Source organism: Quercus lobata, chromosome 4 (genome assembly GCF_001633185.2).
Source record: "Quercus lobata isolate SW786 chromosome 4, ValleyOak3.0 Primary Assembly, whole genome shotgun sequence".
NCBI classification, from domain to species: Eukaryota; Viridiplantae; Streptophyta; class Magnoliopsida; order Fagales; family Fagaceae; genus Quercus; species Quercus lobata.
In genome coordinates this window covers 85,965,266-85,991,642 of record NC_044907.1, presented here as the reverse complement: position 1 = coordinate 85,991,642, position 26,377 = coordinate 85,965,266, and the positions used below count along the sequence as shown (strand labels likewise).

Sequence of the window (26,377 nt, the reverse complement as noted above, 5' to 3'; positions counted from 1 at the left end):
TGAAAGAAATATATATAGGAAACATTTTACTTACATTCCCTTTCTCTAATATAAATTAGAAGTAATTTTTTTTCTTTTTATAAAAGAAATCAAACAATTTAGAAATCCTATCATACAAGAAGTAACATTCTTTTGAATATTCAACAAATGGGTTAGATAACTACCAAACCCCCCCCCCCAAAAAAAAAAAAAAAATCAGATTCAATTCAGTCAAGCAGAAACTTTTGCCTAATCTATGTTAAATGACAGTCATCTCCTACATCTTATGCCATGGACTTGAGCATTAAGCTGCCATAGAAGAGCCATACACAACAAACAGGACAGCATAAACAACCTAGTAGATACAATGCTTAAACAACTTCATTTTATATTTTACTTCCAATCCAACATGTAGTAATTGATTTCCAATTTAATTTTAGGCCTATAGAATGGTACCCATTGTTTACATCTAATTCAGTTGACAAATTGTTCAATGACTAAACAAATAAATAGACTGCAATTCTTATTCAATGCCTAAAGAAATGGTTATCTTAGACAATATTGAATATACAACCATATAAAGTAAGACTAAAGCAAATGCATAACAAAACCACAAAATTAAAAATTAGAACCTATGTTACACCTATTCATTACAATGAATTGGAACAACAAATGAGTATTCCCAACACTAAAACAACAACGACAACAGTATTACTATATTAGCATTAGGCAAAAATTTATAAACACATCCAAATTCAGTGATGTTTTATCACTGAGCTTTGTGAAAAATCACTAATTTTTACAATTTCAAAAGCAAACAAAAGTAACCCATACACTTAGGAATAACAAACAAAAATAACAAAAACTAAGCAAAAACTAATCTTAACACTTAGGAATCTAATCAAAACCCATAAAGATACCAAAAAAAAAAAAAAAAAAACACAAATATTTCATAAGGCTCCATAAAAAAGCCATAAACCCATAAAAAACCCATCAAAATAATTCGAAATCCAAATTGGGGAAAATGGCAAATCATGAAAAACAAACCTTTGCATCGCAACACCATGCTCATGGTAGCTTCGGCATGTTTACAAGCTCTAGCAAGCCTGTTGCACCTACTGTCTATAAGCCAACAGGCAAGCCACCCATGAAAAGGAAGAGAGATGCTGATGAGCCGAATCCTTATAAGGTGTCTAGAGGAAACAGGCCAGTGAGGTGTGGAAGGTGTCAACAGGAAGGGCACAATGCAAGGGGATGCAAGGCCAATGTCACTAGTGAGACAGCATGGGAGAGGAGGCAGAGATTGCAGAAAGGGAAATCTGTAAGTTTTTACACAATTTTTCTATTTAAATGCAAAATTTCAATAACTGACACTGTAAAAACATGCTCATATTTGGTTGCAGGGAAGTGGAAGGCCTTCTACACACAAACAAGGATCCCAGGACCCATCTTCATCACAGACCCAATCCTCAGCTCAGCCCCCACCAACACATCAGCCTTACACTATGGCCTCATCCAACCAGGCAGCAGGGTCACAGCCACAAGCTCCAGCTCCACAGCCACAAGCTCCATGGTTAGGGCCACAAGCTCCATGGTCACGGAACCCAAGTCAATGGTACTCTTCAAACTTCAGGTACACAGTTAGAGGAGCTCCTTGGTTCTCTTCAAGCCAGCCAACACCACACACCCCTGCAGAAACATGGGACAGTAGACCACTATCATCACAGGTACTGTAGTGTTAGGTTTGATGTTTTATTCATAAAACTGTGATGTTGGTAGCTAACATGTGAATTCTTGTACTTTGTAGCCTACAAGACCACCTGCTACCAGAGAAGCTGCTTTGAGAGGAAGGGGTGATGCAACTAAAGCTCAGAAATGTAGAACAAAAGGTGGAAAGGCCAGCTGTGGTGGGAGAGGCAAGGGCAGTAAATGAAGACTAAGTCAAGACACTTTTGTTGCTATGTATAATGTATTAGGGTTATGTAGTGTTAGGGTTTTATGTAGTGTTAGGGTTAGGCAAGGCAGACAATGGCAAGACACTTTTTAATATAGCTGTTCAAACACTTTTTGTATTTTTGTAAGTTTTGTAAATATTGGGCAGCTGCAACTGTTTTGGTTGTTGTACCAAATGCCTTATATTTACTGGTGGTTGATGAAAGACTATTCAATGCCACCTTAAAATATGTATACAATTTCTCAACTTAATGACAGGTGTTCAGAATTATTGTTCTGATTATTGCAGTTTGTCATATGAGTTATTATTATATGAGTTTGTTTATGTGTGCAGAGTGTATGTGTTGCATAGCAGGTGTATGTGTTGAATTTGTTGTTTTTTCTTGCAAGTTGACATATTGTCATGCACTTTAAATTCACTTTCAACACAATTGTCTTCACACAATGCACTTTAAATTTACTTTCAACACAATTGTCTTCACACAATGCACTTTATACACAAACCAACACAACTCACAACATCCAACAAAATACCAACACCAACAGCTCACAGCTCACAAGTAGCCAATTCACTTTAAACAAAAATACCAACAGCATCTAACATAAATAACACTTTATCTTAAAAGGCTTATATTATTAAGTGGCTTCAAGCCAATAGCATCTACCACCTTACATAGTTCTCATTCTCAAAAAATTCTTTCATAGTTTTATTACAATACAATTGAGGACCAGCTTATATTACAACCCATCAAGCAGACTCAATCTCATCATTCCAACATTTTCACTTGAGCCAAAACATGAAAACAACATAACCAAAAAAAAAAAAAACCATAACAGAATTAGTGTAATTCTGCACTTTCTCTCTTGCTTTAAAGCTCTCACTGCTATCTCCTTGGCTTGAACAGAGGAAGCTCGAAACTTTCTCTCCCTCTCAATGGCTTTTGCTGCCCTGTCTTGAGCAATTTCTGTCATTTGGGTAGCTTCTGTTGTTGCTTGGGTAGCTTCTGCTGCTGCTTGGGTAGTTTCTCTTTCCCTTTCACATGCAAGTTGCAGCTTACTCCGCAGTAAATCCAGCTTTTGTTGCACCAAATGGGCAGCTTCATTCCCACGCACACAAGTGGGATTATCAATCCATCTAAAGAAAGGGCACTTGGGACCAATCTGTTCATAAATTGAATTGAACACATCACATTCCAATCTCATGTGAATCAGCTAGATTAAGTAAAAAGTATACTTACCTTATATCGGCTACAACCCAGAAACCTTCTCCCAAAATTATCCACTGTCAGACTTGTTCTCAGCACACAAGTCTCATATGTACACAAATGCCCACATGAACCTGAGTAATTTCCACTCGAAGAAGACATCGATTATCAACTTCCTGTGAATCAACGCTATCATCAAAACTTGAAACCCCAGCTCAGAACCATAAAGCAGAAATGTCGTACCTGGTGATGATCTATCTTCAAATATTCAACGACTCAAGACAACCCAAAGTCAGAACCTCACCCTCACACGAAAGCATGATCAGAAAAATCAAAACCCCAGCATTACAGGGATTTTCGCGTTTGTAGGGCTCGTGAGGAAAAGAGAGTGAGTTCGCGTTGTTTGATCCGTGTAATGTTCTAATTTGGCATAAAAGGGTGTTTTTCTAACGTCTGAGGGTGAGGTGGGTAACGGGGGGGGTAACAGATTGATGTACAGGTGGGCAAAGTGATAAGTTTTGAACCACGGGTAGGCAAGGTGAAAACGGGCCAAACCTCAGGTGGGTTTACTGTAATTATCCCTTAAATTAATTTTACTAAACCATCAAAAATCTCTTCGATTAAACTTTATTATTTTAGTTTTATTCTTTTGTGCTTTGCTAATCAATTCCCTTTTTCCAGTAGTTTTGACCTTGGATTTACCGAGTTATTACTTCGTGACAATTCTACACTTAGGAGCATTATTTAAGTCACAGTAGTTACATTCACAATTGTATATCTAGTCATATACAATAATAAAGGGAAGTTGAATTGGTTTTGGATTACAGGTCTCTTCTAGGTCGACAATGGCAAGTCCATCCTAGGCATATATGGAGAAAACCAAATTCATGTGCATGCCAATCTTTTGGTGAAGCGGGGAACATCTCTACATGAGCGAGACAGATCTTCTTATATGATCCATTTTGTTCCTCGCACTTGTTAGGATAGTTTTTGTTGTAATTGGCTAATTCTTTGACAAAAATCACTTTATTTGTATTTGGGTAGATTTAGGATGGTTTAGTACTTCAAGGAACCGATGTTCAAGTCTAGTATTGAAGCCATAAAAGTCTGACCAAGAAACAAGTGAAGATGTGCTGCTTATTAAAGCTTAACAGAATCCAATCTATCGAGATTTAGTTTTGAAGCTCGATAGAAGCTCGACAGCAACAGTATCTGTCGAGAATTATGAAATCAGGATTTCCAAATATGATTACACGCATATCCTTGAGTATTTGTGTAGGGTTTCTTTTCTCACAACCCTAGACATATATAAGGATTATTTTAGAGTCGTCTCAAGGTTGCCCAAGTCATTCCAAGCACATATGCATATTGTGACCGGAGACATATTGCTCTAAGTTCATCTTTTTCTTGTGGAAACTGCTGCATTTGTAAGCCTAGGGTTTTGTGACTAAGAAGCTTTTGATCTTCATGTTGATGAACTGAAGTACTTTGTAGCCAACATCTTTCTCAAGTTGGAGTGTTAGTCACGTACTGTGATTCGTGCATTAAACGGAGAGATTGTCGCTACATTACAAGTCCAATTGGGTATTAGGGTAAGGGTTCAACTGTAAGTTGGTATTAGGTACTGAGATTCTTTTTACTTGTAACCACTTGTTTTGATAATAGAGGATTCTTGATAGTGGTGACCTAAAAATCATCCGGTAGGGTTTTGCCTTAGAGGTTTTCCCCATTCATAAACAAATCACTGTATCAAATTTAATTTTTGCTGCACTTAGTTTATTTGGTGATTTGTTTATGCTACTATGTGATTGCATGTTAAGTTGGATTAATTAATTAACTCGGATAATTAATTAATTAATTTACCTCAAGGGTATTGGGAGATGTTTAATGAGATAGATGGAGATTTCAAAGATGTGGCCATAAGGATGTTTAAGTTCGGACTCCCTACGGACCATGAGCTGAGGAAGTCTTTAACTAGAAAGCCTACATGCAGCATGTGCCAGTTGATGGATCGTATTGATGAGTACAAGCGAGTCGAGGAAGACCAATAGTAAGGGGCCAAAGTGAATACTCCTGACCGAAGAGATTACAAGGTGGATAGGTACAACAGTAGTACGGTGAGAAGGGATTTTCTAGGGTTTGGAGGACAGTCCACCATGCAAGTAGTTAATACAGTTTTTAGGGAGCCTGTGCATCAAATACTAGAAAAAATAAAGATGATCTATACTTTAAATGTTCGAATAAAATGGGAGGACATCCATCTCAGTGAAATCAAAGTTTGCATTGTCAGTATCATCAAGACCGTGTGCACACTATTGAAGACTACAAAACCTTACGGGATTTTCTAGAGCAGTTGGACAAGGCCGAGAAATTAAAGCAGTTCTTGTCTTAGTCATCTGCACAAGGGGGAAAGATCGGGCCAACCCCTCATCGGGAGAACTATCTGCGGCCATCCTTGGGGACAATCAATGTGATTATGGCAGCTCCAGGTCGAACAAGTATATATCAATCTGAGGTGAAGTTTGTATCAAACTTGCATAGAGAAATTCTCACCCCTAAGGCTAAGCGAGGGAGGACGCAAGCCCGACCAACTCTTAGTTTATTGGATGAAGATAAGGCTGGAACTCATCAACCCCACGATGATGCGTTGGTAGTAACGATTCAAATTGGGGGCTATGATATGAAGAGAGTCTTAGTAGATCAGGGTAGTGGGGCAGAGATCATGTACCCTAATCTATACAAGGGACTAGGGGTTAAGCCAGAGGATCTAGACAGTTACGATTCACCCTTGGTGGGATTCGATAGGAAGATGGTTGTCCTTAAGGGTATGGTTAAGTTGCCTATTCAGATGGGTTCTAGAGTAGTGGAAGTGAATTTCATTGTGGTGGAGGCATATTCACCTTATACAGCCATTTTGGCGAGACCATGGCTTCATGCCATGAAGGCTGCGTCTTCAACTATGCATCTAAAGGTGAAGTACCCCTCTAGGGAGCAATTTGAAGAACTTGTTGGGAGCCAGGCTGTGGCATGGTAATGCTTGGTCACTGCTATCAGGCACCAATCCGAGGGCGAACCTTTAATGTCCTCGGATAGGGCTTTGTAGTAACCAATGAATGTGGAAACTCCCTCATGCGTTGTGGGTGAGGAAGCCAAATGTGAGGGGTTGGAAAGGGTGATGATATGTACTGACATAGAGAAGTTTTTTCAAGTAAGGGTACAACTGCCTCTTCAAGAAAAGGAAGAGCTACTGCCTTTCTTACTCGAAAACATGGACATCTTTTCTTGGAGCGCTTATGAAGCTCTTGGAGAGGACCCTAAGTTTATATGTCATCACCTTAATGTCAATCCAAATGTTGTCTCAAAGAAGCAACTACCTTGGCACTCATCCAAGGAACACGCCGAGGCTGTTAAAGAAGAGGTAACGAAGCTCAAGCGTGCAAGGGTAATAAAGGAAGTCTTTTTACCCATAATGGTTGGCCAATACAATAGTAGTGAAGAAGAAGAGTGGGAAGTGGAGGGTGTGTGTAGATTTCACAGATCTAAACAAAGCTTGCCTTAAGAATCCCTTCCTAATGCCCTAAATAGACCAATTAGTAAATGCTACCATTGAACATTCTCAGATGAGCTTTTTGGATGCCTTTCAGGGGTACCAACAAATTCCCCTAGCTTTGGCCGACCAGGAGAAGATTGCTTTTCTTACACCTATTGGGAATTATCATTATAAGGTGATGCCTTTCAAATTGAAGAATGTTGGATCTACCTATCAAAGGATGATGACAAGAATGTTTGAGTCCCAACTAGGCAATAATATAGAGGTTTATATTGATGATATGGTTGTGAAGAGCAGGGTGGTCGCTGAGCATTTAAAGGACAAGGAGATATTTTTAAAGTGTTGAGGAGGCACAAGTTATGCCTTAATGCTTCTAAGTGTTCTTTTGGTGTTAACCCGGGCAAGTTTTTGGGTTATATGGTCACGCATCATGGAATTGAGGTTAATCTTGATTAAATCAAAGTGATTAATGATCTACAACCACCTTAGAATCCGAAGGAAGTGCAAAAAACTAACAGGGATGATGGCTACCTTTAACAGATTTATATCTAGGTCAACAAATAGATGTAGGCCATTTTTCTAGCTGTTGCACAAATAGAAGGGGTTCGAATGGAATGAGGAGTGTGCTCTTGCCTTCCAACAGCTGAAGGATTATCTTTCTTGGCCACCCATTATGTCGAGACTCAAAAGGGAAGAAGTCCTCTTCGCTTATATTGTTATGGCTTCACATGCAGTTAGCTTAGTACTAGTGAGAGTGGAGGAAGGAGTACAGAGGTCAGTCTATTATGCGAGTAAATCTCTGCACGAAGTTGAAATTTGCTACTTGCTTTTGGAAAAGGCCATCTTGGTAGTGGTGCACACTATGAGGAAGCTTCCCTATTGATAGGCCACAAACTGAATGACCCATTGTGATAGAAATTAATTAATTAATTAGCCAAGTTATTAATTAATCAATTTATCATGCAAACGCGTGGTAGTATAAACAAATCACCAATAAAATAATTATGCAGCAGAAAATAAATAATACGATGATTTGTTTACGAATGGGGAAAACCTAACGACAAAACCCCCACTGGGTGATTTTCAAGTCACCACTCCTGAAACTCTACTATTATCACAACAAGCAGTTACAAGTAAAGGAATCCAAGTACCTTATTAACTTACAGTTGAACCCTTACCCCAATACCCAATTGGACTTGTTCTGTAGTGACAGTTCCCCTTTTAGATGCACGACTCTCAAGTACATGACTAACCAATTGCGCGAATCCCAGTACACGACTTCAATCACCAACTAAGAAGGTTGTTGGTTGCAAAGTTCTTTAGTTCATCCACACGATAAAGATCAAGAAGATGCTTGGTCACAAAACCTTACGGTGCACATACACAGCAACTTCTTCAAGAGAAAGAAATGAACTAGGGCAAGAACTTCGTCTCCAGTCACAATTTGCTTGAACAGAGTTTGCTCAAAACTTGTGCAACTTGTGAACACTTTGATGGCCCTTAAACTGATCCTTTTATATGTCTAGGGTTAGGAGAAAAGAAAGCCCAAAGACACATTCATGAATCCCAAGAAAATCAGATTGGAATTCTGACAATCTTAAATCTCGACAGATAGTAGGTGTCGAGCAGTTGTCGAGCAGGTGTCAAGCACACCGAATAAAGAACAGCTTCCTTAAGCTCGATAGATGCAGTTGTCGAGCTAGCTGTTGAGTTTTAATAATTTTGCACTCTGAACTTGTTTTCTTGAACAGACTTGAAAGTTTTAATACTTTATCTTGAAACAAAGTTTCTTGAAGTATTTAAATCATCCTAAATCTACCCAAATACAAGTAAAGTGCATTTTGTCAAAGGATAAGCAAATTACATAGAATCATGACATCTGTTCTTAACATGTGAAACACATATGTCCTAACACCCATTACTTTCAGGCACCCACCATTGTAGTTCTAAGTCAACTCCCCTTGTAGTCTTTATTGCAAAAAGTTGATTATACGGGGAGAGTTGCCAAATGGGGGACAATCTTGGGGGCCTTTGATATAATGTACATGCCACGTACTTTAGTTAAAGGACAAGTTCTTGTAGATTTAGTGGCTGAGTTGACTAAACCTCCAACGAGGGCAGAGGTTGAAGAGCATAGATTAGAGGGAAAGCTAGCTTAGACAATTTCTCCACAGTGGTTTACATCCTAGATGTTGTACATTGATGGAGCAGCAAATCAAAAGGGATCCGGGGTGAGGCTAGTAATAGTGTCCCCGGATGGAATCACTATTGAAAAATCTTTAAGATTAGGCTTCTCAGCCACGAACAATGAAACTGAGTATGAAGTTCTACTGATAGGGCTAGCTATGGTTTTAAAAATGGCAGGAAAAGTTGTCGAAGTGTTCTGGGATTCCCAGCTCATCGTGGGGCAAGTAAAAGGAGAATTAGAGGCCAAGGATTTAAGAATGCAAGGGTATTTAGGTCGAGCTCAGTGCTTGCAATCAGATTTTGAGTTCTTCACCATACAACAAATTCCTAGATGTAAGAATACATATGCTCACTCTTTAGCAACCCTTGTGACCTCTTCTGGCACATATCTACCTCGGGTAATACTTGTTGAAGATTTGCATAAGCCTGCTGAGGACCAGAAGGAGAAAGTTCTGGTTCACCAGATCAGGGTCGGACCTTGTTGGATGGATCAGTTGGTCTTATTCCTTAAGGATGGTGCCTTCCCTCTTGATAGGGGGAAGGTAGAGAAGATAAGGAGGAAAGCTCCTCACTTTTGGTTGTCTGAGGGGTAGAAGCTGTACAAACATTCTTTCTCTAAACCTTATTTGTTTTTTGTTCACCTTTAGGTAGTGGAATTGCTTCTAGAAGAATTACGTGAAGGGATATGCAAAAGTCACACTGGGGGCAAATCCTTATCCCACAGAGCTTTTACTCAGGGGTATTGGTGGCTGAATATATAGAGAGATGCCCAAGAATATGCAAAAAAGTGTGACTAGTGTCAGAGATTTACTCCAAACATTCATCAACCTGGAGGTGTACTCAATTCTTTGTCCAGCCCCTGGCCATTTACTTAATGGGGCCAAGATATTGTAGGACCATTTCCTAAGGCCACAGGAAATCAAACATGGGATTACTTTACAAAGCGGGTGGAAGTTGAGCCATCATCTAATATCAGAGACGTAGATGCCAAGAAGTTTGTTTGGAAAAACATAGTTACTCAGTTTGGCATCCCCCATACTCTCATCTCGGATAATGAGCTTTAATTTGATAATAAAGCTTTTAGGATTTACTGTTGTGAGTTAGACATCAGGAACCGATATTCAACTCCAGCTTATCCACAAGGAAATGGACAAGCTGAAGCGGTCAATAAAGTCATAGTGAATGGGCTCAAGAAGAGGTTAGATGAAGCAAAAGGAAGGTGGGTGGAAGAATTAACGCACGTTCTTTGGACATATCAAACTACTCCTCGTTGGTCAACCGAAGAAACACCTTTTTCGATGACATATGGGTCTGAGGCAGTAATTCCTTTAGAGACTGAGTTTCCAACATTAAGGACAAGCTTATTCAATCCGAACAATAATGATCGGCTGTTGGAGAAAAGCTTAGATCTAATTGATGAGCAAAGAGAAGCTGCCACAGTACAATTGGCACATTATTGACGAAAGCTTAAACAAAGGTATGATACAAGTGTGAAGGAGAGACCACTGATACTGGTTGACTTGGTGTTAAGGAAAGTAGTAGGAACTGTGAAGAACCCATCTTGGGGACAGCTTAGACCAAATTAGGAAGGGCCCTATCGCATCACCTCAGTGGCTAGTATAGGGGCTTACTTTTTAGAAGACTTAGATGGAAATGTTGTACCACACCTGTGGAATGTAAATAACATGCAAAATTACTATTATTAATGAAAAGGAAATCTTGCCCTTTTTCGTTTCTTTAACTATGTGTGTTGCTTTTCGGTAGTACATATTTCATTAAGTATTAAATAGAAGCTCGGTCATGCCTAGTTCCTCGGACCACATATCTTAGGTAAATTAATACCACATATTTCATTAAGTATTAAACAGAACCTCGGTCATGCTTGGTTCCTCGGAATACATACCTTGGGTAAATTAATACTCCATATTTCGTTAAGTATTAAATAGAACCTAGGTCATGCCTGGTTTCTCGGACCACATACCTTGGGTAAATTAATACTCCATATTTTGTTAAGTGTTAAACAGAATCTCGGTCATGTTTGGTTTCTCAGATCACATACCTTGGGTAAATTAATATTTCATATTTCGTTAAATGTTAAATAGAATTTTGGTCATGCCTGGTTTCTCAGACCACATACCTTGGGTAAATTAATACCACATATTTCATTAAGTATTAAACAGAACCTTGGTCATGCTTGGTTCCTCGGACCACATACCTTGGATAAATTAATATTACATATTTCATTAAGTATTAAACAGAACATTGGTCATGCCTGGTTTTTCGGACCACATACCTTGGGTAAATTAATATCACATATTTCATTAAGTATTAAACAGAACCTCGGTCATGACGGGTTCCTCGGACCACATACCTTGGGTAAATTAATACTACATATTTCATTAAGTATTAAATAGAACCTTGGTCATGTCTGGTTCTTTGGATCACATATCTTGGATAAATTAATACTACATATTTCGCTAAGGGTTAAATAGAACTTTGGTCATGTTTGGATCCTCAGACCACATATTTTGGATGAGTTAATACTACCTACCCCTCTAAATAACAAATTGAGTTTTAGTCTTATGGGGTCCACTAACACTTAGTGGGATGATGCTACTTATATGGTTAAGTGGTGAACAAAGGCCTAACTATGTCAATTCTCTATAGCCAACTCCTCACACCTGATTACAATTAGGAGTGGAACCTTGGTCATACGCAGCTCTTTGGATTGAATATTTCAGGTATATTGGTTTATCTTCAAGTTTAGTTATTATTTTGCTGACCATACAAAGGTTAGTTTTCCTTTTTGTTACCAATTGCATAAGAATTAATTACGCTGCTGAGTTAACACTCGAGTAAACGTTTATCTAAGTTAAAGGCAATGTTCTGCCCTTATAGTGATAATTTGAGATTGGAATTGACAATTAAACTATGTTCAATCAGAAATGATACTATTAATAACATGGGAATATTAATCACATAAACGAACTTGATACTTTCATTGAATAAAGCCTTGGAAAGGCCAAGGAAGTACAAAAAAGGGGGGGGGGTCTTTTTAAGTTTTTTTACTAAATATAATTATTTATATTTTAAATAATTATTAAATTAATTATGATGTCACTACAGTTCGACCCCATTTCAACCTCGATTTGATCTCAAATACCTTGAATCTTTCCCTTTTATGGTTCAATGAATGGTTGGGCTTTCAAAACCATGTTTAAAAGCTGGAATCGCATTTAGCATATAGGTTAATTTGCCAAAAAACAAAGTTGGCAAAAGTCATCGTGGTTGGTAGAAAGTGGAAAGTCACGAAGTCTTCAACTATTGTTAGTCTAGCTATCTCTTATCAAATAATGCAAGGATTATCCAAGAAAGCCTAATATAAGGTGCAGGGAAAGCACCATTGACCCCAAGTCCTTGGCATCTTTGTTAAGTTTAGTTGTTTAGGTCTTCCTAAATAATGCAAAATTGGTATATTACTAGTGGCGGATGCAACATTTTTGCCTGTTGAATGAAAGACTATCTTACAAAAAACAAACAAGAGGGTAATCAACTAAGAGAGAGAGGAAAAAGGAGAATGATTAGAGTCCTTGAAATACTGACATATCATCTAATAAAAAACTTATAGATCTCTAACAACGCCAAAGAGAAGCAAATGAGTAATATTTAACTTTCTAAAAACCTCAATACATATTTAACCATTTATATAGTAAAAAATAAATCTAAGATTTATCCCAAGTGAGTTCTAAATCTCCTAGTTGGCATTATGTAATAAATTATTAGTTTATATTACACTATCAATGTAAAACAATAATTGTTTAAAAGGAAAAGGCCAACATTTTATCTAGAAAGAGATAAAAAAAATGTTGATTTTTGCAAGAGCTTATTCATTTACAACACAAACTAAATTTAATTCCCAAATCCTGAAAAGATATCTCATGTGCCGAGCGCATACAAGAGTTTTGCTGGATCCCATATTCAATACAATTCATTTATTCAATAATAGTCACTTTTCGAATATAGCCAAGGATATGGCCAAGCACAACAAACTACCCTATTAAAAGCATTTTACAGACAACACATGCCATTGACAAACCTATTCGTTTGGATAAAGGAGAAATTTTATTATCAAAACAAACACAATTTACAATGATATCCAAACACTAAAACAAAATTAATCCCTGAAACACAAATCATTTGCAAATACTAACCTCCAAACTTTTGCAAATACCACTAACCTTATTTATAAGCCAAAATATTACAATCCCAAATTAAAACAACTATTCCAAACAACACAAGTAGATCACATCAGAACCAATGTTCAAAGCTCACATCAAATCCACGACCGAATATAACATTTGCAATCTTCAATTCAAAACTTTGACATCAATCTTTGCTATTAGATGATAGCTGATTCCACAATATTCGCACATGCACATCAGTTACTAAGGCCAACCCCTATGGTCACACTGTTAATGTAAAAATAAATTCAAAAAGAAAGTCAGTGGTTAAATAGTTATTTGGGGGAAAAAAAACACACACACACACACACACACACACACACACACACACAAGAATAAAATCTTGATGAAAAAGAAAAAATTGTTCTGCAGCTTTTACCAAAATTCGTCATGCCTTCATTTTTATCATTCTTTTTAAATACACATCTATGGACTGTGTAAGCACCTATACTCGTTGGCCATATTCTTTGCCATAAAGTTTGAGACAGATTAGTGATGGTTATGGAGTGGAAGAAGGAAACTAATCCAGAGTTTTGAGAGAAAAAGACCTCTATGGAAAGACTAAGGTCACTAAAACTAAATACAAATTGATGAGATTGAGCTTTTGGATTTCAAATTTATTTAAAGCTTTTGAATCTTGCCTGTTTATAAATTAAATTTATTTGTGTTTTTCCAATTAATTTTTTTTTAACTAGAGTTAAATTTATGTGGTTTTGTTTCATTTTTTCATTTAAGAAGTTAAGTCAGAGTTGTTTTAAATGTGTGGCTTTTTATTATTGGTTGGGACTACTTGGGACCTAGGTCTTAATAATTTCTCCTTAGAAAGACCTAATAGCATATACGAATTGAATAAAAATTCCCAGGAAAGAACTTACTTAACAACACAAAAGATCATCCAACTTCTACACACTTTGTGAAACCCATATAATGGTTTTAAAACCCAGACTATTCAAAGAACCGGAAAACAAAGGGGTTTAAGGTTTTTGAGGTTGGATAGAGGTCTAACTAAGGTCAAACCATGATGATGTTATGATTAATTTAAAAGTTATTTAAAAAATATATAAATAAATATAATAAATCAGTATAAATGGAAAAAATAACTAAAATAGTTCCAAAAAGTAATAATAAAAACCATCTTTCAAATGTATTTTTTATATGAACAGAATATTATTAATTGTTAAAAAAAATAATAAATAGAAAAATTATTAATTCACATTATACTATCAGGATAAGATAGAATTATATTATTGACAAAACAAATGTTTACAAAATTGTATATTTTTATGCAAATATGTATAATATTTGCACTAGGTTAATCTATAATATACACATGAATTTAACATATGAATACCCTTCAAAAAAAAAAAAAAACATTAACATATGAATACGTGGGTTTGTAGTACCAATAAATTACTGAAATTAGATATTTAAATGTCTTATAAAAAAATGCAATTAAATGAAAATGGTTTAAAAAAATTTAAAAGCAAATTAATGTAGAAACATGGCCACATGTCCAACTTTTTCATGGTAAGGGGTAGTGTCACCCATATTAGTACACAACTTCATTGGAAAAAGAAAAAAAAAAAGACTTGATTTTTTTTTTTTTGGTTTTGCCGTTTTGGGTACAAGTGATAGAGGAAGAAAGGAAACCCAAAGAAGTAAGAAGAATAATTGCAGAAAGAAAACACAGAAGATTGGAGAAGAAGGGAAACTGGAAAACGCAGAAGAAGCAGGGTAAAGATAAGGTTTGTGCTTTTCATTTCTACTTTATTTTGCGGTCTTGGTGATGGGCTGTCTTGGGACTGCATAACGTCGACGCCCCCATCTTTTTTTATTTTTTTATTTTTTTTTAGCTTCAGCCCGACCCGTCAGACCCAGCCACTGTATTTTTTGTGTAGAGCGGATTTTGGGTTTAAAGAACAACAGTATTCTCAGAACCAAATGGTAAAAACTGGGGGGAAAAAAAATATAAAAATCCAAACAGATAGGAAAAAAATTACTATTGTCATTTCCTGGCAGCTAATGCGGCACTCGCAGCCCTTGTAGCCCTTGCAGCAATAACAACAGTCCCCTTTCGGCCCTGGCGGCCCAGGCGGCCCTGGATCCCCTTTCGGCCCTGGCGGCCCAGGCGGCCCTTTCGGCCCTGGATCCCCTTTCGGCCCTGGATCACCTTTCGGCCCTTGCTTCCCTGGAGGCCCTGGCGGCCCTATTACTTTTAGGCGGCAAATGTAAATCGCCCATGCGATTAAGCTAATTCCTATTATTAGAGCCAAGATCCACCCCAGCACGAACCACACGGATACTGATTGTGGTTGACTTCGTGCAGGCCATATGTTGTCATTTCGTGATGATGGAATGAAAGGGGGACATGGGGGAAAATGTTGGATTGGAGTAAACTCAAATGCTGGCGCTGTCGGTGGTGGAGGCGGAGTAAGGGAGGGTTGTGGTGGTGGTGGTTGTGAAGAGAGGGTTGGAATTAGTGGTGCAATGATGGTGGTAAACAACATGAAGAACAGGGCAAACATGGTTGAAATATTTGGATTTTGGAGTTGGAGGTGAAGCTCCGTCTGCTCTGAAATACCCACAAAGCCATGCTTTTTATAGTTGCTTGGATCACCATCGTTTGGTAGATAGTCTTAGGCAGTCTCAGACTTCACCGACCTTATTTTAATTTTTTGCATGAACCTCTTTTGTTTTATTTTGTTATTTTTTCCGAAAACAAAAATAACCCAAAAATAAAAAATAAAAAAGAGCCATGGGCCCTTGCGACATGGACCTTTTTATTTTTATTCATAGGAAAGTCGGTGCAAGTACAATAATACATGCATGCATCCACTTTCCAGTTGAATTTCCTAGACCGTACGTAATGGTTGTTAACTTCTCAGTTGTGGCTTGTGTGGCAGTCCTGATAGTGAGGTGCTTCAGGTAGTTGATGTCCAGTTGGGTTGTATCTCGTGTGCATGTGTTATGTAAGCTCTTACTTTTAATAAAATCCGCCCGTTCATGCAAGTTCACGCTGTGTAACTTGAAAAAATGACACATTTTTAAGATCATGGTCACATTGCAACTTCATGATATTGTTTTAGGGAGTCAGCAAATAGACGAATCTTGAGTAAGAGATAAATACTGTAATCTACGAGCTTATTTCAAATTTGTCCATACGATTAAGCTAATTAATATTGAGTGAAGAGAGGGTTGGAATTGGTGGTGATGGTTGCGAAGAGAGGGTTGGAATTAGTGGTGCGATGATGGTGGTAAACAACATGAACAGCAAGGAAAACATGGTTGAAATATTTGGATTTTGGAGTTGGAGGTGAAGGTCTGTCTGCTCTGAAATAGCCACAAAGCCATGCTTTTTGTAGTTGCTTGGATCACCATCGTTTTGTAGATAGTCTCAGACTTCACCAATCTTATTTTTTTTTTTTTTTTGCATGAACCTCTTTTGTTTTGTTATTTTTTCATTCTCTGCTGCTAAAAGCCTTAAAACAATAGAAAGCCTAAAATATTCCGAAAACAAAAAATTAACCCCCGAAAAAAAAAAAAAAAAATTTAAAATAAAGGGCTCACTGCTTTAAGTCCACATGGGCCATGGGCCCATGCGAAATGGACCTTTATCTTTTTATTACATTTCTATAAAGCATCGTAGATCTTTCGTGGAAGATAGAAGTCTTTGGTAATCATATTTGTTTTATCTCTCTCTCTCTCTCTCTATATATATATATATATATATATACATATATATATATATATATATATATAATTGAAGTCTCTGTTGGCATCATAATTTTTCACATCAACACAGCATAATATTTAAAAAATAAAAAATAAAATTATAAACACTATCTTTCTCTCAATGAAACTCTATATCTTTAACAAGTTCAACTTAAACTCAAACTCAAATTTTGATAATTTAACTCAAGATTAATTATGAACACACATTTTTTTTTAGTAAAGTTAAATTATGAACACTATAATTACAATATCACCATCTGTTATCAACTCTACCAACCTGTGACTCTATTCTCAATTTCTTCCTCTCTCTGCGTTCCAACTTCAAACTCACTAATCATCATGTTAAAGTTAAGTTTGATTTACTATTCTTTTTCCCCTTTTCTTTGCTCATTAGCCGTTTATGAAGCAAACAATTGGTCTGCATTGCTCCAATTTCCAAGACAACGTGCACCACGTGTGGTTAAAATTTGATGTTTTCATCGATTGAGGTTGTGGCCAAGTGTGAATTCTCTTTCTTCTTTAATTCTTATTAAAATAATATATATTATACTACATAACATTATAATATATATATATATATATATAACTATTATTAAACTATTATACATCATATAATATATAAAAAAATAGAAATATAACAGGATTTTTTGGGCTAAGCAAAACTATTGATCATTATTTTTTTTTATAGTAATTGATTATTTGATTAGATTTTTCATATATTGAGATTTGTCTACTTTCTAGCAAATCTTTAGTTTGTTATTATTTTTTTATGAATGAATAATTTGTTATCCCCTTCTTTGTCACTCTTATATTTTCTTCTCCTTTACTTTGATAAAAATATATATATATATATATTATAGTTTTTTTTTAATGTATTTTTCAATATTGATTTTCGTACATGAACCACCAAACCTTACACCTTACGTCTATGACTATATATGATTTCGTTTAAAGTTTAGACCCGTTAAAATTTAAAATTTATTATTTTATGGGTTCGTGTACTTTTTTTTTCTTATATTTCTCTTTTGAAGAGTCATATATTTTTTGAATTGTTTCAATAATTTATTCTTTAATTATATATCTTTTTGTTATTTTGACAATTTTAACATCTGAATTTGTATTAGTTTTTGCAATATTTGAACATGTTTAGCAGATTTCAATGACTATACCATATATTATTCTTTTGAAGGTAATCAATTTTTCTTTTATATTTCTATATTGTGTAATTATATACATTTTGTTTTGTTTCAAAATTTATAGGAAGTAAATCTTATGATTCTTTAATATTTTTTGGCATTTCAAAAGTTTTAATATTTGAATTATTTTTTTGACGATAACACATCTTTTTCTTATATTTCACTGTTTTGTAGTCACACACACACACATATATATATTATCTATAATTTGTAGGCAATAAATCTTATGATTCCTTTCAATAGTTATAACCATAGATTATTCTTTTGAATGTAACTTATTTTTGTCTTATATTTCTCTATTGTTTAGTCATATATATTTTGTTTTGTTTCAATAATTTCTACACCATGAATCATCTGATTTTTTAATATTTTTTGGTCTTTTATAAATTTTAATATTTGGAATTTCATCATTGAAAATAACAAAATCCATGCAAACATTAAAATAAAAGTTAGTGTTATATGAATATTAAAAATTTAAAATTAGAATTGTATTCCCGAATACTGATTTACTTTACGTGAGTAAAATATAGGATATTTTTTTCTCTTAATGTTTAAATGTGCATTTTTATACAGGATTCCTGAGTAATTAATGTAAATCCATGCCATATATTAAAATCTCTAAGTTATTTTACACATTTTTTGTCAGTCATTACACATCCAAGCAATGACTTTTTCATCAAATTGTAACACAAATTAAAGTCATACAAGAGCAAATCATGCAATGATGTAGTTTTTTTAATCAATTTAGGATCTTATAAAATCATTTTAGTCTACCTCACAAATAGGTAGGTTCCCGTGCATAACACGGGTTAACGGCTAGTTAATTATAAGAAGATACAAAAGTCCTTAAAAATACAAATAGGGTTCACTATTCACAAAAACCCTACATTCGATGAGCCATTTTTCTTAATATTTTACCACATGCTGCAATTACATCTAAATATTGATGTTACATCCACAATCACAACTGAATATTTGTAATGCACAATAATACATGCACCCACTTTCCTGTTGAATTGTCTATACTGGGACATGATGGGTTTCTCACAAAAATGTCTTATGCTTTGCCCCGTACGTAATGGTTGTTAACTTCTCAGTTGTGGCTTGTGTGGCAATCCTGATAGTGTGGTGTTTCAGGTAGTTGATTTCCAGTTGGGTAGTATTTCGTGTGCATGTGTAATGTAAATTCTTTCTTTTAATAAAACCGCTCGTTCATACAAGTTCACTAGGTGTAACTTGAAAAAATTATACATTTTTAAGACCATAGTCATAGTGGCAGCTCCATGATATTTTTCTAGGGAATTAGTAAAAAGATGAATCTTAGGTACTGTAAGGGACATATTTTTATGTAATTGGCATATCTTTTGACAAAACACACTTTACTTATATTTTGGTAGATCTAAGTAGGTTCAAGATGATCATTACAAGTGGTTACATTGAAGACATGAAGATTACTCAAGAATTGCTCAAGAAAAGTGCAATCTACAAGTCTCGATACCTCATCTACAGAAGCTCGATTTGTTGAGATTCATTAAAGCTTGACAAATGTCTCGATCTATAGAGTTTACGAGATTCAAACTATAGCCAACAACGTTTTTATTCTAAAAGGCTATTTGTTTATTGGTTTATATAATCCTTATTGGACTAGGAATTAAGAAAGCCCAAGGTTTGTGTATACCTATTTGAAATAGGAGAGCCCATTCAACTTTTATTTAAACAAGGAGGTGGAAAAAGAAAAATTTAACCCTAGAGAGCTTCATAAGGTTTTCTTTTTGAAACCCTAGCCTCCTCCTATAGAAGAAAGAGTTCTTGCTGCATTTTTTGTATGTCTTTGGGTTCTGCAATCAAGCAAAGTCTCTCACACCATCATTGAAGATCTTATTGGTGTTTCTATCTAAAGCTCTTGCAAATCATCTGCATCAATCCAAAGGTTGTTGTAGAGTTAGTCACGTATTGAGATTTGTGCAAAGGATTTAGTCATGTATTGGGATCCGTGCATCATTGGTTAGTCACGTACTGGGATTCGTGCATTGAACGGAAAGATTGCCGCTACAATACAAGTCAAATTGGGTATTGGGGTAAGGGTTCAACTGTAGGTTGGTATTTTGAGATAGGCCAAAGGGTTTGGTAAGATTCCTTATACTTGTAACCACTTGTAATTGATAATAGTGGATTATTGGGAGTGGTGACCTTAAAATCACCTGGTGGAATTTTGCCTTGATAGTTTTCCCCATTCGTAAAAAAATCACCCGTATCAAATTTATTTTTCGCTGCATTTAGTATAATTGGTGATTTGTTTGTGCTACCACACTATTGCATGTAATTGAACCTAATTAATTAATTTGCAAGGGGTCAATATATTTTTTCCCTAACAGGTACACTAGCGAAGCCAAGAAATTTTCCTAGGGATAGCCAAGTTAGTTATATCTACATTGTGTTAATGGGTTAAGCCTACATTAGTTCATCCTATATTGGCTCAAAATGCAAAAAACTCAAGTTAATTTGGCCCAAATTGTGGCCAAAAATAAATTACTTTATTTCATAAATAACTTTAAGTAAACTTGTGCCTATATTTTTTTCACTGTACTAAATTATTTGCACTTAGGTTTGAACTTAACTTCTTGCATTTTAGAGCTTTTCTAAGGAGTTACATCTAATGTCTTACATTTAGGATAAACAATTGGTTGACTAAGATTATGACTTCAAAGGGATTAAAGAAGAAGAATTACACAAGAACCTCTTATCTTGCCTACCATCTTCAAATGCAATTTTGTTTTTATGAGAAAAGCTGAAAATCCAACCGGATATACATTTTACAGCCCCAAGACAAGTCAATATGAACAATTGTCTTTTTTTTAGTTTTTTTTTTTTTTTATAGTTTTTTTTGCTTAGTATATTTTTTTAATTGATGTTGTATGTGATATTGAGTTTGCAATTTGGTACTCTTTTTAGTGAAAATATACAAGTAGTCAATTTAATGGAATGAGGTAGCTAAGTTTTAGATTTCAGGAATTTAGAATTTGAGGCAACCCCAATGAAGAGGAAGAGTACTTTAGAGTGTTTAAGGATCCATGGGTGATATATTAGCATATATTTGGTATTTTTTCTCTTGTGGTCCTATGCATGTTGGCTACGGTATTTGTAAAATTATCTTAATTCTGTAGAAAATAATAGATTGAAGTGGTTGAAGGCTACTACAACCTGTGCAATGTTTTTAATGTCTAATATTTGTGCGTAGATGCTCCAGAAGTGTAGAGCTTTTTTTTTTTTTCATTTTTTTTAATGTTGAAAATTTCATTAATTTTATTTTGCGGTTTAGGCGTACTTCGAATGAAGTTTATGCATGTGCCAATCACAAAAATTAATTGAAGTCTGTGATGAGATCTAGCACCAAAAACTGAACCCATCCACAACCCCCACATATTCTAATATGGCTTAATATGTTTATGCAATTACATCGTTTAAGTTACTATTACAAAATTAATAAATTTAGCATTTACATATTAGGTGCTGTAAAATATTTGGAAGGCTCAATAAAAGACATTGCATTATGATCTTCTTTGTCGAACATTGTCATATATACAGGTGGATGGAATTTTTAGAATACATTTTTATAATCCAAATATTGTTTACCTTATGAGTTCATTATATATTATTGTAGTTATGTCATTGAACAAAAGCATATTATTTATGGACAAAAAACTAATCAATTAACAATCACATTAGAAACAACACATTGAAGGTCATTTGAAAAATTAAGAGCTATCAATTTAAATACTAGGTAATTTTTTAATATAAGAAAACCCAAAAGAGATAACATATTCTTTTCATTACGTTTATCTATTATATGAATTGAATGATTTTTACTAGTTCAACAAATTAAAACAGCAGTTTTTATAAATTTCTGTTATTTTAGTCACTATATACTCAAAATTTTCTAACCTATATATATATATATATATATATATATATATATAGGTTAGAAAATTTTGAATTAAATTTGCTTTTGTTGCTTTGACCCACATCCTTGGATTCTCTCTTGCCCTTGTCTTGGGACTTATATTGAGAGAAAGCAGTTTGTTTGCGATCCTTATCACCTGCATTGACATTTGCATTTTTGACGAACTTCTTGAATTGTCTGGTGATATATGACTTTAGCTTAGTATCCTTATCATTGTCATCATTCTTGGTTTTCAAGGCCATATTCTTGCCTTTGCCACTTTTGCCAACCCTTGCTAACCCTAGTTCATAGGTTTGCAAGGTACCAATCAATTCAATCAAAGGAATAGAGTCAAGGTCTTTTGATTCTTCAATGGCAATGATCTTGGCATGAAATCTCTCTGGAAGAGATCTGAGAATCTTCTTATCAATCTTGGGCTCCAGAATCTGTTCTCCAAGATTGAATGTTGAATTCACTATGTCTTTGAGCTTGACATAGAATTCATCAAATGATTCATCCTTATCCATCATAATTTCCTCAAAGCTAGTAGTGAGCCTTTGAAGATTAGAGTTCTCAACAACTTTAGTGCCCTCACAACTGTTCTGAAGAATTGTCCAAACTTCCTTGAAATTGTTAGTTGAAGAGATTTTCTTGAATTCTTTATTTGTTATAGCACTAAAAAAAGCATTCAATGCCCTACTGTTAAAGTTGGCAGCCTTGATCTTGGTGTCATCCCATGTTGCAGGTGGCTCTTTAGGCTTTGGCCAACCTACTTCAATTGCTAGCCAGACTTTCTCATCTAAGGACTGCAAAAAAGCTCTTATGTGTACTTTTCAGTATGCATAGTTAGTCCCATCAAATAGAGGAATAATCAAAGATTGTTCACGATTCATAACAGTAGGGGTCAATGGATCACATAGCAAATATTAAAAACTAATCAGAGTGTGCCTGCTTTGATAACACTTGTTGGTTTAAGATAGCTTGACCCCGGTTAATTAATTATGTACGGCGACGAACCCCCAGGGTCATTTGGGCCTTGAACCCCAACTCTACAGTGTGGCCCATAGTCCTAACGCCCTTGTTAGAAACTGGGCTTAAGGCCCACTAGGGTCACGAATATGGGCCTTTTGTCATTGTGTTCGGCCCAGAACCTGCTAGGCAGGTCATTGTAGTATATGCTCATTAGTTTATGGCCTGGGGGTTGCCCTGTAAATCTCATCTCCCACGAGTGTAACTACTCAGAAAGGTCATACCCTAGATGCTCGGCATCGTCTTTAGAAGTACCTCTACCGAGCATCACCTCCCCGAAGTGGGAACCATTTCCAATGCTACTCTCTCTACATCCTACTCCCAACTAAACACTCACTTAGCGATAACAGCATTGGACCTCCTTTTCCACTAGCCATCAAAGTAATCATGATACTTACACTAATTTGGGGCTATAAATATGAGAAGCTAAGTGATAGAGGGTTGAAAGGTGGGGGAAAGAAGTTCAGAGTTGAGAGCAATAGAGTCATAAGAGTGAGAGGGAAAGAAGACAATGGTGGATGAGATATGGTTGGGTCTCTAAGCTAGAATCGCCAAAGTAGGAAATCCAAAGCCTACATTACAAATAGATTGTGAGCCCAAGAGAAAGCCAGACTGTTGATCTTGTTTTGGGTGCGCACAAATTCAATTACCTAAGTTGATTAATTATGTCAAATTACATGAAAATAGTGGAGGCACCAACAAATCACTAAATAAACTAAATACAGCAGAAAATAAATTGAACACGGTGATTTGTTGACAAATGGGAAAAATCTCGCATGGCCAAAAACCCACCGGGTGATTTTATGGTCACCATTCCCAATAATCCACTAATCAACAATAAAGCAGTTATAAGTATAAGGAATCTTACCAATTACCCTTGTCCTATCCCAAAATACCAATCTACAGTTGAACCTTTGCTCTAATACCCACTTAGACTTGATTTTGTAGTAGCCTTCTTTCCCTTGATATATTGAAAGTTCGAATTTGTGTGAAAACATAAGAGCTGTTTAGACCCCCAAATTAAAGATTACGGCTTGGTTGATTTTATTCTAACTTAAACTAAGTGCGAAATAGAGTAAATGCGAGTGAATAAACAATAAAACTACTCTAATAGATATTCATTAAAACACAGCAGTAAAATGAAAACTAAAAGAGTAGAGAAGAAGAATGCTAACACAAAATAACACGTTGATATGTTATCGAAGAGGAAACCGAAGAGCTCGACAAAAAACCTCACCGCCGCCCTTCAAGTAGTAAATCGATCCACTTGAGAATAAGTTGGAGTACACGAATAACAAAAGACCCTCCAAGCATAATCTACCCTATGTACTCAATCCCTCCAAGCTCCTACTACCAATTGACTTCGCCAAGCCTTGTCTTCTCTAGCTCTTTGGATCAAGCAATTCAGTCCGATTTCATCCACCAAACAAATGGCTTCTTCCAATACTTCCCAGCAACACCAAAACCTCACTTGACACTTAGAATGAGTGTGGTAAGTGTTTGGGCTATCAACTTCTCAAGGATTTGGAAATGGAGAGGTAGGAGTTGAGGAAAACCACAATGGATTGTGTAGAGGATTGTGGATATAACAATCTCTAACTCTTAAAGGTTGTGGTTAGGGTTTTCTCTCTGAAAAGCACTCCTCTCAATATGTGGGTAATGAGGGTATATATAATGGGTGTAAAGACATGAGGTATTAGATATGACAAAATAGCAAAACAAAATGTTTCGTGGGTATCTCATGGGAAGGCCTTACCTGTGAGATACTCATGAAAACCAGCTATCACCATCTGTCATAACTCTTCGCATTCCAGTCATGTGCTGAGCACATGCTTCACTTTGCTGGAAGGCTACTCGCAAGCAACCCATGAAAACTCCTTGATCTTCAATTTGCCTTGAGTCTTCACACTTTCTCTACACACAACCCATACAATGAAATCCCACATAAAATATAGGGTACAAAAGATTGAACATAATTACAATCAAATTTGGCACAGAATTAAAGCCAACACAAAAATAGTTGTAAATCACAACTTTACATGCACCAACCTCCAATTTGTGACTAACCTTTTGCACAGATCCCAAGTACGTGACTAACTCCAGCAACTTGAATAGATGTTATTGGTTGCAAAGTTCTTCACTTTATCAACAATGAAGATTTGGAAGCACTCGATTACAAAACCCTATGACGTACAAACGTAGTAACTTCTCATAGAGAAAATAAGTCTCTCGGTCTCTGTATCCATGCATGACGGCCTTTAAAATAAACCTTATATCTGTTTAGGGTTGTGAGAAAAAATACCCCAAAAAATATGCAAGGCTGGGTCGAATTTCAGATCTGGAAATTTTGAAGTCGTAATTCTCGATAGATCAAGTTGCTGTCGAGCTATCTATCGAGCTTCATATTAAGTCTCAATAGTAGGCTTCTATCGAGCTATCTGTCAAGACTTAATGAATAACTTTTTTTCACTTGTTTCTTAGACCAATCTTCATGTCTTTAATACTTGACTTGAACAACATGTTTTTTGAAGTACTAAACCCATCTTAGATCTATCAATTACAAGTAAAGTGTATTTTGTCAAAAGATTAGCCAATTACACAAAATATGACCCTAACACTCTCCACTCACATTCACCATCATTTATGTGTTCTCCACTCATACATCCCTACATGGAAAGTACTTGCACACCGCATCCAAAGATCATTCTACATATTTGTATCCTCTCATATCTTTCCTACAAGGAAAAATCCTACGTTTATAGGATCTTTGTCAACCCTACACCCCTATGTAAGTACCAAGTCTTCTCTTCTCCACAGTATAAGAATTTTCCTAACTCTTACACTTTTGAGTTATTGGAGATTATTCTATTATTAACTTAACTTTAGGAGGGTTTTTAGCTAGCACCCCATTGATGCTCTCTATAAGGGTAGTTTTTTATACTCATACAGCTAGGTCTGAGCATTGTGGACCGATGAATGAAGGAAAATTGGGGTTTAAAAATTTTGGTAACTTTGTTTTGTTAGGGAAGCTTACATAGAGGGTTTTGTGTTTGTCTTGGAAAAATAGATTATGTATTAAAGTCCTCACTGCTAAGTATAAGGTGGGCAATAATTGGCTGAGAGCAGGTGTAGCTAAGTTTGGAAAGGGTCAACCTATTTTGTTTGGAAAAGAGCATTTGTAAAATTGTGGGAAAGATAGACAAAAGGTTGCAACTAAATGAAAATATTTGCTTATTTCCAAAAAGGATAAAATTGTTTGATTTTAAATTTTAGGAGAAAAAAATGTAACATACTACCAAACATAAAATGAAAATGCTTTTTTTCTCATAATAATGATAGAATTTTGTAACAATTATACGAAGGTT

At 35.6% G+C, this 26,377-nt stretch overlaps 3 protein-coding genes across 3 annotated transcripts; 2 read left to right on the top strand and 1 right to left on the bottom strand.

The window, feature by feature from the left end:
- The first annotated feature begins 1,087 nt into the window (after positions 1 to 1,087).
- On the top strand, positions 1,088 to 2,186 carry LOC115987805. Its single transcript, XM_031111416.1, has 3 exons — positions 1,088 to 1,300; positions 1,383 to 1,706; positions 1,787 to 2,186. The coding sequence occupies exons 1-3, from the start codon at positions 1,127 to 1,129 to the stop codon at positions 1,910 to 1,912; spliced, it is 624 nt and encodes a 207-aa protein (XP_030967276.1). The 5' UTR covers positions 1,088 to 1,126; the 3' UTR covers positions 1,913 to 2,186.
- Positions 2,187 to 5,613: 3,427 nt separating this feature from the next.
- On the top strand, positions 5,614 to 6,171 carry LOC115986033. Its single transcript, XM_031108898.1, has one exon. It carries the CDS (start codon positions 5,614 to 5,616, stop codon positions 6,169 to 6,171), a length of 558 nt encoding a protein of 185 aa, XP_030964758.1.
- Positions 6,172 to 13,074: 6,903 nt separating this feature from the next.
- On the bottom strand, positions 13,075 to 15,740 carry LOC115987415 (cuticle collagen 1-like). The gene is made up of 2 exons (XM_031110953.1): positions 15,116 to 15,740; positions 13,075 to 13,343 (listed from the first exon to the last, which is right to left on the bottom strand). Exons 1-2 carry the CDS (start codon positions 15,638 to 15,640, stop codon positions 13,320 to 13,322), a joined length of 549 nt encoding a protein of 182 aa, XP_030966813.1. The 5' UTR covers positions 15,641 to 15,740; the 3' UTR covers positions 13,075 to 13,319.
- Between the last annotated feature and the right edge of the window lie 10,637 nt (positions 15,741 to 26,377).